This window comes from Oncorhynchus keta, chromosome 9 (assembly GCF_023373465.1).
Source record: "Oncorhynchus keta strain PuntledgeMale-10-30-2019 chromosome 9, Oket_V2, whole genome shotgun sequence".
In the NCBI taxonomy this organism is placed as follows: domain Eukaryota; kingdom Metazoa; phylum Chordata; class Actinopteri; order Salmoniformes; family Salmonidae; genus Oncorhynchus; species Oncorhynchus keta.
The window spans coordinates 40,484,085-40,496,511 of record NC_068429.1 but is presented as its reverse complement, the minus strand read 5'-3'; the positions used below and the strand labels follow the sequence as shown (position 1 = coordinate 40,496,511).

The 12,427-nt window shown below is 42.6% G+C and overlaps 1 protein-coding gene across 4 annotated transcripts; it reads right to left on the bottom strand.

Annotated features, from left to right (window-relative positions):
- Positions 1–2,779: 2,779 nt before the first annotated feature.
- On the bottom strand, positions 2,780–10,891 carry LOC118387790 (B-cell CLL/lymphoma 7 protein family member A-like). 4 transcript variants are annotated; one of them, XM_052525858.1, is made up of 7 exons: positions 10,651–10,887; positions 8,472–8,598; positions 7,461–7,545; positions 7,162–7,258; positions 5,976–6,125; positions 5,228–5,373; positions 2,780–4,810 (listed from the first exon to the last, which is right to left on the bottom strand). In XM_052525858.1, the coding sequence occupies exons 2-7, from the start codon at positions 8,534–8,536 to the stop codon at positions 4,736–4,738; spliced, it is 618 nt and encodes a 205-aa protein (XP_052381818.1). In that variant the 5' UTR covers positions 8,537–8,598; positions 10,651–10,887; the 3' UTR covers positions 2,780–4,735. The 4 variants fall into 4 exon arrangements, with proteins under 4 accessions (XP_052381818.1, XP_052381820.1, XP_035632393.1 ...); XM_052525860.1 differs by having other exon boundaries at positions 8,472–8,591; XM_035776500.2 differs by lacking the exon at positions 8,472–8,598 and having other exon boundaries at positions 10,651–10,891.
- Positions 10,892–12,427: the final 1,536 nt, after the last annotated feature.

The following is a 12,427-nucleotide window of genomic DNA, read 5'->3' as shown; positions in this document are numbered from 1 at the left end:
CCTCCCTCACCAACTCTCCTTTCCTCGCTCTCCTCTAACTCTCCTTCCTCACCAACTCTCCTCTCCTCTCCTCTCTAACTCTCCTCCCTCACCAACTCTCCTTTCCTCAGTCTCCTCTCTAACTCTCCTTCCTCACCAACTCTCCCTCCTCCCTCACCAACTCTCCTTTCCTCGCTCTCCTCCCTCTAACCCCCCCTCTCCTCTCTAACTCTCCCCCTCCCTCTCTCTAACTCTCCCCCTCCCTCTCTCTCTATCCCCCTCTCTCTAACTCTCTCCCTCTCTCTAACTCTCCCCTCCCTCTCCTCTCTAACTCTCCTCCCTCTCTCTAACTCTCCCCCTTCCTCTCTCTAACTCTCCCCCCTCCCTCTCTCCAACTCTCCGCCCTCCCACTCTCCAACTCTCCCCCTCCCTCTCTCCAACTCTCCCCTCCCTCTCTCCAACTCTCCCCCATCCCTCTCCTCTCTAACTCTCCTCCCTCTAACTCTCCCCCCTCCCTCTCTCCAACTCTCCACCTCCCTCTCCAACTCTCCCCCCTCCCTCTCTCCAACTCTCCAACTCTCCCCCTCCCTCTCCTCTCTAACTCTCCTCCCTCTAACTCTCCCCCTCCCTCTCTCCAACTCTCCCCCCTCCCTCTCTCTAACTCTCCCCCCTCCCTCTCTCTAACTCTCCCCCCTCCCTCTCTCTAACTCTCCCCCCTCTCTCTCCTCTCTAACTCTCCAACTCCCTCTCCGACATGTAATATCCATGTTAGGAACTAAAGGAATTAGTCTTCTGTTATTAGTTCATAAAGGAATCATCTTCTGTTATTAGTTAGTTCTTTAGTTTTTTTACATACAGCATGGGTTGGGTTTTGACTTCAGTTCTCACAGGAAATAAACTTCCCATATGTAACCGGGCAAGAGGGAAGGCATTTGACGATGCAGACGTACGTGAAGGTGAAGGGCCTGGATGCACCAGAGTGGTTCACTGCTAAAAGCACAATTAATGATGAATGTTTCTCCAACACATTCCTGTCTTTCACATGTCACGTTCCCGAGTCAGTGTGCTGTGTCCAGACCCTGACCTATGTATTTATTTATTTAACCCTTATTTTACCAGGTGAGTTGACTGAGAACACGTTCTCATTTACAGCAACAACCTCGGGAATATAGTTACAGGGGGAGGGGGGGGGTGACCCTATGTATGTCCCCTCCACAAAGGGAACAGGGTAATACCACAGGACACACAGTCTACCTGTACTACCAGGTTGTGTTCAGCAGGCACAAAATGATAGAGGACATTTTGGAACTGAGGAGGTATTTTGGGAAATTCTCCACAAGAAAACGCACATGTTGTTTTAATGCCTACTGAACATCAACCTGGTGCTTGTGGCGGGCGCTCATCCGAACTAAGGCAACCGAACGCCAGCCACTTAACTTGTTGCACTACTCACTTTAAAACTCCCTCTTAGAATCCAGGACCCACTTAGAAACTGCCATGCTAAATGAAAAAAAAAGAAACGTGTTGATTTGATAAGAAATGTCGAGACAGGAAACTACCTAGTTACTGTCACCTTTTTATGTGGTGCCTGTGTATTTTATGTATTGTCTTTTTAAAAACGACCTGTCCTGTAATAGATATATACGTGTACTAGAGCTATGTACTGAAGCACACAGTTTGGATCATATTGAATCGCCCAGTGTAACAAAGCTACGTATGATAGATCTATGTGACTAACCAATGACACCGGCCTTTGTAAATAACCATCAGAAGTTTTCTGAAAAACTAAATGTGCACGATGTGCCATGGAAACAAAAAGGATCTTTTACGTGTATTTTATTTTTCTGCTCTGCACGTTGGACGATAACGATGTACCGACTCCAGGGAACAAACGTAACGCACTTGTAATGATGTTATTAACTCTAGAAGCACATTGTGGACTCTTTACTAAGTGACGTGACTGTTTAGTGCACTGTTTTCTATGTTTCAAATAGCATTAAGGCATCGTCTATAAAGGCTTTATAAAGGGTTTGTTCAATCGGTAGGCTGTTATAAACCCTTTACAGATGAGGACCCTACTGTAAAGCGGTACTGGTTTTCTATGTTGTGTACAAAAAAAATACAATAAAAACAAATACTCTACATGCAGAATGTTGATTTCCTCTTATCATCTGATGATGTCATAGTCCAAAAATCAGTAGAGTTGTGTGCTGGAACAAACAACCATATTGCTTACGCCGATCCAATCCATCCTTTCAGATCTACACGGTGTGTCCAGTGGGTAGTAGAGATTGTTTCTGGACAAGACTCCTCTCTGCTCAGCCCCACCAGCCCCCCCCCTGCCCCCAAACCTACGAACCACACCAGGCTGTTTCCATCTCACCGACCAATAAGTACAAGAACTGCTCATAATTAATTCATCCCCAGATACATTACCCCTGACAGGACGAGGGGAACTGAAATAACCCTCTCCATTTTTCATGAGTTCCCCTCAAATACAACAGAAGGGAAATAGTGTCACTGAAAAACAGGCCCCTAAAAGAGAAGGGGAAGTCTGTAGGGAAGTGTTTGAGTGCCGACTGAAAACCAGTTGTTACCTCAGATTGCCTTCCCTCGAAGTCTTATGCTTTGTTGCACTCCAATGAGAAGCACATATGCATTAGAAAGATAAATGAGTAGGAAGAATTGGTTCTTTTGACATATAAATTCAAATAGAAGAAAATGACCTATGTCGAAGAGTTCTTTAACCTAGTACTTGAGGTAATGCGTCTGAAATCAATGGGCAACAGGAAAGACTGGGTAAAATAAATATTTTGGGGCTTTTTATTAATAAAACAAAACCATTGGACATGATCAAATCTGAGCACTAGCGATAGAATAAATAAGTCAAAACAAACCATCAACCTGTACAAGATCATTCTAGACTGAAACAATATGGTCCCAAGAAAACAAGCATCTGACATGTTTCCTCAGCTCTTTATATACACAGTTCATATGAGTTAAACTAGAAGCATTAACCGGTTCAATCAGAATCAAGTGAAAGCTAAAACATAAAAGATATCTAAAAAAAAAAACGGAATGTTGTACATACTTCTCATGTCAATTACATAGCATCACTAGTACCAGCTCTGCTGGACTGTAAATGAGGTATATGCTAAAGCCGTCCTCTGTCGCCACTGAAATGTCATTTCATTTCTCTCTATTGAACTGATGTTTGAATGTGTGTATCCGCTGATAAACAGTCGGTCAGACAGGCTCACGCTCTTGAGATACCCATGTCTACATCATCTGCCATCTGAACTCATTGATTCCGGGGGGGGGGGGAAATCAATGGTTATTGATTGATCAAGTCACCCGAACAAAAAACATACATAAATAGGTTTGAGGCTGATTTTTTTTTTTTGTGTGTGGAGTTGACAGATTTGTGCGAATATGCGTTCCTTCCTCGATCCTGAAGTTAGGTTGAAACCCACAGAGAGCACCTTGAATGAGGATCTGAGCACCTTGAATGAGGATCTGAGCCACAGTTTGAGCCGGACTGGACACTGAGGGGAGGTTATGAAAGGTGATACATATAGTAATACATTTAAACCACCACGGTGGCAATGAAGACTCATAAGAAAATGACGGTAAATGTACATTGCTGTTGACCAAGTGGGAATTTAGCCCGGACACCCACATGTTTCTGTGTAACTCCTCAACTCTTTTGTAGTCGTCATGCCTTTTGACAGGAAAGAAGCTGGGAAGAGAAACTGACTGACACCCAGGCTCGTGGGAAGCTGCTGACTCCCTCAAAGTCAATTCTTCTTTTGAGATATTTGCAGAATGCGGTTTTGTACAGTACATGTTGTCTTTCTAACAGTAACCAATGCGAAACGGAAACTGTTTATAGTTGAATGTAAATGCTGAATAAAATCATTAGCTCAATGTTAAAACCGTAAGGCAAATAAAAACATGGTACAATAAAAAAGTAGTTAAAAACAGTTTGACCTACCAAGTACGTTATACCACAATAATCAAAGAACACCCTTCGATAAAACCTACGTATGCTACAAGCATGTCCTCGCGAAAAAATAAACTCGTTCTTCCTCTAGAAAAAAAAGCAAGTTAAATAAAGCTAAAATAACAAAACGGACAGAAATCCACACCCAGCACAGCAGCAGTAAAACCATAGCGTGCCGTTTTTGTGACATTATACCTTAACAGCGCATTGACCCTCCTGGGCTAAACAACAACCCCTAAACTAAACGACCTGGAAACTGTCCCAAACAAACACCGGAACAACCGAAGGTGAGTTAGGGGGGAGGTTTGACGTGGCTCCTGGGTTAGAAGATGAGAGCTACAGATCTGGGATCAGTTTACCTTCCCTTGCATCCTAATTTTAACCATCAGGGGGGGGGAAACATAGAAACTAAACCTTAGATCACTGTCTAGGGGAAACTCAATCCTACTCTGTTAGCGTGTGGTGCCAGCGTAGAATGTGAAGTCCCATATTGTCAGTGGGTTTGTGTCACAGGTGCAGGTCAGTGTTTCTCTTCTGGGAAGAGCTGGGCTCACAGCGCCACCCCTGGCCATGGAGGGGATAACAGGCTGGTTCATAGAACTACTCGTGGCATTAGTGAGGGAGTGAGTGTGGAAGAAGAGGAGGAGGGAAGGAAGAAGGCTTAGTGGAGGGAGACAAAGTCCTTTCTCCCTCTGCTCGGAGGAGTGTTAGGGGCTACAGGGGGAGGAAGAAGATAGAAAGGATGCAGCACGTCTATTTCTCCTCGTAGTCCTGAGATGGAGACTCCTGCATGCTCTTCTTACTGGGAGGAGCCTCTTCCTCCTGTTCCTGCCAGCCCAGAAACACAAACACACAGTCAGATAAGGGTGTTTTAACTAAAACAAGGCTGTACCAGCTTGTCTCTGCTAACATATATTTTTTACATTTTAGTCATTTAGCAGACGCTCTTTTCCAGAGCGACTTACAAGATCAATTAGGGTTAAGTGCCTTGCTTTGGGCACATCGACAGTATTTTCCCCTAGGGACTCGAACCAGCGAGCTTTCGGTTGCTGGCCCAACACTTAACAGAGAGGCTACCTGCCGCCCACAAACATAAACAACTACAGCTGATGAAGTTATCGGTTCATCTATTTATGTAGAAATGTGGACGGGATAAAAAATGAAATGAATAATCTGGAGGTCCTCAGGCCACTCGTCTTCTTCATGGAGGAAGAGTAGAATATACAGTATAGTAGAACAGAGTACCTGAGTGTCCTTGTCTCCTGAGGTGTCCTTGTCTCCTGAGGTGTCCTTGTCTCCTGAGGTGTCCTTGTCTCCTGAGGATGTCGGTCTGCTGTCTCTCTTGTCCCCCTGTCCTCTCTCTGAGCCCTCAGTGGACAGGTTGCTCTTCGCTGCACCACAAACACAACATGAATCACCTGGTAAACCTGTCAGATCTGTACTGTTGAATGACTGCGTTTGACCATCAGTTACAAGACATTCTGCTACAAGACATTCTAATGTCTAATGGGATACTGGAAAGGAATACTAAACCCATTGATGCCACGTATTGGTAATATGCAGTAGTTACAAATGTTCAGCAAGGAGCATTACATGTAGAGAGAAAGAGAGAGGGGTAGAGAGAAAGAGAGCGAGAGTTGTATTTTGCACCAGGCTGCAAAATTGTTAGTAGGGGGTGAAGATGGAGAGTTGGCAGTTGAAGCCCCGAGGGTCTGGTCACAGCTGAACTCTCTCTCTCTACATCCTTCTCTCTCCCCCTCTCAGCGTGATGAGTCCCTGAGTACTGCCCTGTGACTTCAGGCCTAACCAGCTAACCAAACAGGAATTGGATATACACTGTTCTTCTAAACCCTGCCATCAGCTTCACCCATCCAGTTGTATTAGAAGTGTCTAAGGAAAGGGCCACAATAGGAGGGGATTTCAGGGTTGGCAATTGTCCGTGGTAGTGGTGGGTGTGTGTGTGTGTGTGTGTGTGTGCGCGCGCAAGTCTCACTCCTCTTGCTGCCAGGGCTCTGGTCGCTCTTGGCCTCACTGCTATCGCCGTGGGATACAGCAGAGGGTTCAGGGGCGGGGCTAGTGCTGCAGCTGGTTTCCTGTTTGACGGGGGAGGAGTCGGCGATGGAACTCTGGTTACTGTTGTCGTCTGAGAGAGAGAAGGAGAGGGAGATGGGCTTTTAATTTGGTTTAAATTTCAATTCCATTCTGGGTCCACAGACATATACACCAACCCACACACCGGGTGTTAAGTGTCCCACAGAGTTCAAAGCTGCAGAGCCACATGGTTTATTGTGAGATACAGCCGTGACTGAATATCAGCCAATGAAATTAGGTTTGTAATTAAGTGATAATGCCCAAGAAGCCGGTGCTTGGAAGATATATTGGCACAGGGGTAGTTAGGCCCGAAACGGCTGTCTAGCCGTGCCAATATATCATCCAAACACCGGCTTCGAAGGCATTATCACCTTAATACGATGGGTTACTAACATAGTAAAAAAAAAAAATACATATTTTCATAAAAACATTCATTTGCTGAATATATTCACTCCATTTCATCCTTCCATGAGATATAGCCCCGACACAAATCTAAGGTTCCTACCCAAGCCGGCTGGTCGTTTGTTCTATTGGTTCGGTTGCTTTCTAGTGACATTTATTTGGATACATCCATAACAATGAGCTAATGACATGCAATTTCACCTGGCATTGAAAATGTGCTCTCTCATCAGGACACTGTTGTTCAGAGGAGCTAGCCAACAACACAGCTAACACAATCACTTCAGAAGACTGACTGTCTGTCTCATCCCGACATTCATTACTATGGGACAGCTAGAGATCGAATTTTAAATGTCGGAGAGACAGACAGCAAGATTCATACAAATCTCCGTGGTGAAAACCAAATGCTAGTCTAAAAGAAATGTGAGAATTTTCATAGTGGAGATCAAGTTTATACATTTCTTGGCTGGGCTGATGAGACAATGGATTGCGCAGTGAGATGGAACAGAGAAAATAGGCATTTTAACATCATAGATTTAGCTGGTGGTAACTTGTGGAATAGACACCAGCTGGAATGCCTTTGTAACCAATCGGCATCCAGGACTAGACCCACCCATTTTATAGACCTGTAATAATGGACCGTTCGTCAGAGTATGGCGGCTATGGACTCTGAATTGAGCATTACTCACCATGCATGTCCATCATCCCAGGAGAAGAGCTGTTCTCAGGTGTGGTCAATTCTGACCCATACTTCTCATCCTTCCCCATCTTCTTATTCTTACTCTTCTGCAAGACAACAGACGGGGGGCAGAAATACTGGTTACATACAACACAATGACGTGATGCAAGTTTGTGAAGTTTGAAGAGGTGCTTAGAGAATTCCTGTAAAAGACATATCTACTGAACTTCAATGCGGCTGACGTGTGTGTGTGTGTGTGTGTGTGTGTGTGTGTGTGTGTGTGTGTGGGAGGGAGGAGGGGTTACATACATCATCTGCTGATTTGGGCTCAGTCACTGGAACCCACTTGAAGATCCTCAGGGATGTGTCTCCTACGATCACCCATTTCTTCTCCCTGATAGACACACACAGGTTTAGAATTAATTGAATGGTTCACTTCAATTCACATTCAATGTTTCTTTAGTGATATCAACTGGACCAGTGGTACACGCATTACAACATAAAGAAAAAAGTCAGACAGAAACAAGAACACTGAGACAGTCACAGACGATAGTAATACAATTTGATTGATTGATTGATAGAATAACGGTTCCCAGTGGTGATTTTAGCATGCAAATCTTGGTGGGTAAACAACACATTAATTGCACTATACCACTGCTACACCTGGCTATCAACAGAGCCTTGTCTGGCAGTGAAACAGTTGATTTAGCTTCATTTACTGCCTTTTAAAAAAACATAACTGATATGGCTGACTTGCTTAAACAAATGTGATTTCTACTGACAATTGAAATGTACAAACAAGCGGACAAGCGGATAAGAGGCAATCCGTAATTTCGATTAAGACATTAATGAGCGAGTTAGGACGAACGTAGTCAACATAACTATTTGTTCAGCACTTTTGAAATGTGCACGACAGAATTCAGAACATGAGCTCCCCCCCAGTGTTCTCCCTGTATACCAAGTAAGAACCGTAGGATAAATAAAGGGGCGTATAAGCAGACAATGAAAGCTCTTACAATATTCAATGATTACATTTCTCAAAAACAGGTTATAGGCTACATGTGGACCACCAAGTCAGAACAGTGGGCAAAATTAAGAGGTGAAAATAGAACAAATTATTAGGGTGAGGCACATGGGATACTAAAGGCTAACTTAAGTGATAATGCCAGAGAAGCCAGTGTTTGCTGGATATATTGGCATGGGTGTTGTTAGGCCCGAGACAAAGTATTACTTAGTATTACTTTCTTAGCTACAGTGTACATATCTCCCTGGCATATCACATCATTTATGCAGCAGCATACAAGACATGTTTAGACTCACCTTGTTGTGCTGTGCTCACTTGAACAGGAAGGTGGCACGGCGGTCCTTCCTGGCAAATTTGTCATCAAACTTTGTCATCAAAGTCTGGCATTCTCTGGATTTATGGTGCTTTCAAGAGAACTGGGAACTCGAAGAAAAAAAAAGGTTGAATCATGATGACATCAGTGATCTTCAGGTCGTAGCTCTAGAAAGAGGCCCGAGTTCCCGATATACAATTCCGAGTTGGATGAAAGTTTAAAATGTATTTGAATAGTTTTAGCTAGTTTTTTTCCGAGTTCCCAGTTGTCTTGAACTCACTAAAGTCAGATTTTGCAGTTCTGAGTTAACAGTTGTTTTGAGCGCACCACAAATCATGCTTCATTGACAGCAATGTTGAATGTTTATAATTTTAAACTAGAAAAAGAGACCCTTAATCTTAGACTTGGGACCACAGAGCCAATCCACTGAATAGCAGGCTAATGATTGATATGCAATGCTTGCAGTTGGCCACTGATTCCTTCCAAACCACTCATTGTTGAATTTGCGAATTCCAACTTGTTGTGTAATGTTTATGTCCAATGGCCGATGAGCACCGATACATTTTATCTATAATTTCTCTTCATTATTTCTCTTCATATGACAAGGATTAAATAGGATTTGCCAGTAGATGATGACTGCTAGGTAAGATTTTGAAAGTATGATGTTGACATGATCAGTCCAATCAAAGTTACTGTAGACATAACGTGATTTGACATCATTTTATCTGTGGCCAATGACATTGAGCCTTCTTGGCTGGGCACTTCTAATGTAACTCTATGGCTGCACCCAAGGGGCTAGAATTTTAGAGCTCTACCCTTAGACTTGGCGGTGACGTAGTGTCCCCATTAGTGACAGAACACTGAGCCAATCACGGCGTAATGCTCCATATTTTCTGCTTGCTTGCCCCACCATCACAGAAAGCACTGAGCTAGGCTGAAATACTTGAATTTTGGAGCTGCCTTAATCAAGAAAACAAAAAAAGAGACCATGTTTGTATGCGGCTTTATTAACTCAAAGATATATATTTTACATTGCTTGGAAAATTATATGTGACAAGTATTAATGCCAAAAATATGACTTATTTTTTGCTATAAAATGTAGGGCTCAAAACCCCACCTGTCTTGAATGACAGGTCGCAACTGGTTCCCATCCCTCCTAGTTAAAACAAATGAGGCCTTTTTGCATAATAATAATAAAACAGTAATTGAATTTGTGCACTAGTATGTGGTTCGACACGAATGTGGGCCAATTACAATTGAAAGTCGAAATCATTTTGATTCAACAGGTACAGACACAATTGAAACAAATATGAAAACAAACTTTAGTAGGCTATTAGAATGTTTTCATTATTTCCATCTTGAAGGTTTCATGATTGTAATTTGCAAATAGCCTTCAATATGTCCCTATCGCTTTTTAACAGTGAGCTTTTAATTGTTTAGCAGATTTACTTAATAATGGAGCCCCTTGCGCAGAATCTCAATTTTTATTCAGAAAGTAAACGACTCAATCTAATCCACTGTTGAAAATAAATGGCGCCTTGATAGAAACCATGAATTAACAAAAAGGTAATCCAGTGGTATTGCTAAACTTTGAAAATGTTATATTTGTAAAACCCTGAGACTGACTCATTGCGTGTTCAGTCAAACATGAGTAGTCCCTCTCCCAGCCCTCACGCGCAATCTCTATTTGACCTAAAGGGCGACTCGAAGCGCTTAATTTAAAACTCCAGACGGTCTAAAAAGTACTCCGACTCTAGAGCGCACTAGTCGTAGCCTAAAGTCCCGAAGTATATTTTTGAATGATTTGCGTCGAGTCGGTGTTCTGAAACAGTCGACTCTCTTCCCTCTCTGCTACTACAACGGCCAGGAAAAAGGAATGGCTTCATGTGACTGCAACGAAATGGCTTCTGGGTTCGACCCACATTAAACCTTGGTGGGAAATGATCTAAAATCATTGGGATCTGGTGGTAGACGATTAGAGATACGTAGTCGCGCACACCACGAGTGCGCCCTAGCGCACCTGAGTAGAGAATCTGTCCTAAATTCCCTTAAAATATCTGCCGTCTTTCAATTGCATTCTCGCTCGTTCTCTCCCCCACCCCCAACAAGCAAGGCTTTTCCTCATGTTATAGGCAACGACTGTTTTTTTCCCTCTTTCTTACCATTTCCGTACTTTCTCAATCGCGGCCATAACCCGCTTGATGTCATCTTTCGCCCTGCTCCGGGTCTCCGCTCGGACCGACCTGCCCGACATTGCCGCGGTTGGAAAGCTAGAATGTTTTTAAAGCTCACCGGCAGTTCAGACACAATGCAAACGCTCAGTACAGAGCCAGCGCGCCTGCGCCGAGTGGAGAGGAGAGGCGCGAGTAGAGGCCGCAGCTGCAGAGAGTCGCTCTGTTTCCTCGCTGTGATCCACACAGGAGAACAAAGCGACACAAACTCAACTGCGGAAAACTATGCCTAAAACGTATTTCCCGGAAAAAATACTCTTGGTATAACAACAAAGTAAATCTAATGTTGTGGCAATATAGGTATATGCCGAAATGTACGTGTTTCTATGCATAGGCTAGATAATAAACGAGGTTAAACTTGAACCACACACAATAGTCTTAAAAATACCACAATTATTTGAGGCATCCTTTACAAAATTGCATAGATCACAAATGAGTGCCTTGGTTTATATGCAGACTTCCCATTAGACCGTTTTTGATACATAAGCAGCACAATATTTTCTTCTCAGTCTATTGGACCCAATGAGCACCCTTTTGAAACAAATTGCCTATGTTTTTCACAGAATCAAAGCAACCGTTCTCACAGTAGTAAATCAAGTTAATAGTAAAAAAGTGAGAACAATGTGAAGGCAATTGAAGGTTGTAAAAAAAATGGTTAGAAGTTGGGTTGGTGATCAAGATTGGGGGTTTAGTAAAGTTTTATGTCTTGGACTTTAAAGAAAAAATGTGATTTCATCCTTGTGACTTTACATATTTCTTAGTACACAGTTATAGCGACCATTATTCAGTAAGTTTATTTCATGTTGATTTTGTTTTCTATGTCATACGTCTCTTTACGGCTAGAATTTCCAGAATTTTATGGAGGAATGAATAAAGTCAGAGATGAGATCAAGATCATGAAGTGAAAAACAATCGTGTTTACTTCAAAGTATCATTAAGAACACACAGCTGAAGTTCCTGTTTACTTCCCTTATAAGGTCATAATAACACAAATGACCCTCCTGTCAACTACAGGTCTACAGCACATACAAATGTGAAGGTCCTACGCTACTTTATTTTCATAACCTCCATGACAACATACACCCCAAAGCTGAAGTGTTCCTTTTTCACCTCTCACTTCCCCTCAGCTTCATGAGCACACAAACAACCACAGCTGTCAACTTCAGCAGGTTCTCACTGTTTAAAGGGGCAATCTGCAGTTGCTACAAATGTTTGGACCTATAAACTAATGATATGTACCCATTGCATCTTGAAGAATACAACGTATACAGTGCCTTCAGAAAGTATTCACACTTATTCCATATTTTTTTGTGTTACAACGTGGGATTAAAATTGATTTAATTGCCATTTTTTTAGTCAACGATCTACAAAAAATACTTTACTGTCTATTTTATTTATGGAAAATAAAATGCATAAAAAGTGCATTCGGAAAGTATTCAGACCCCTTCCCTTTTTCCACATTTTTTAAAACGTTACAGCCTTAAATTGTTTTTTCTTCTCATCAATCTACACACAATACCCCATAATGACAAAGCAAAAACAGAAATAACTCATTTACATAAGTATTCAGACCCTTTCTTATGAGACTAGAAATTGAGCTCAGGTGCATCCTGTTTCCATTGATCATCCTTGAGATGTTTCTACAACTTGATTGGAGTCCACCTGTGGTCAATTCAATTGATTGGACATGATTTGGAAAGGCACACAC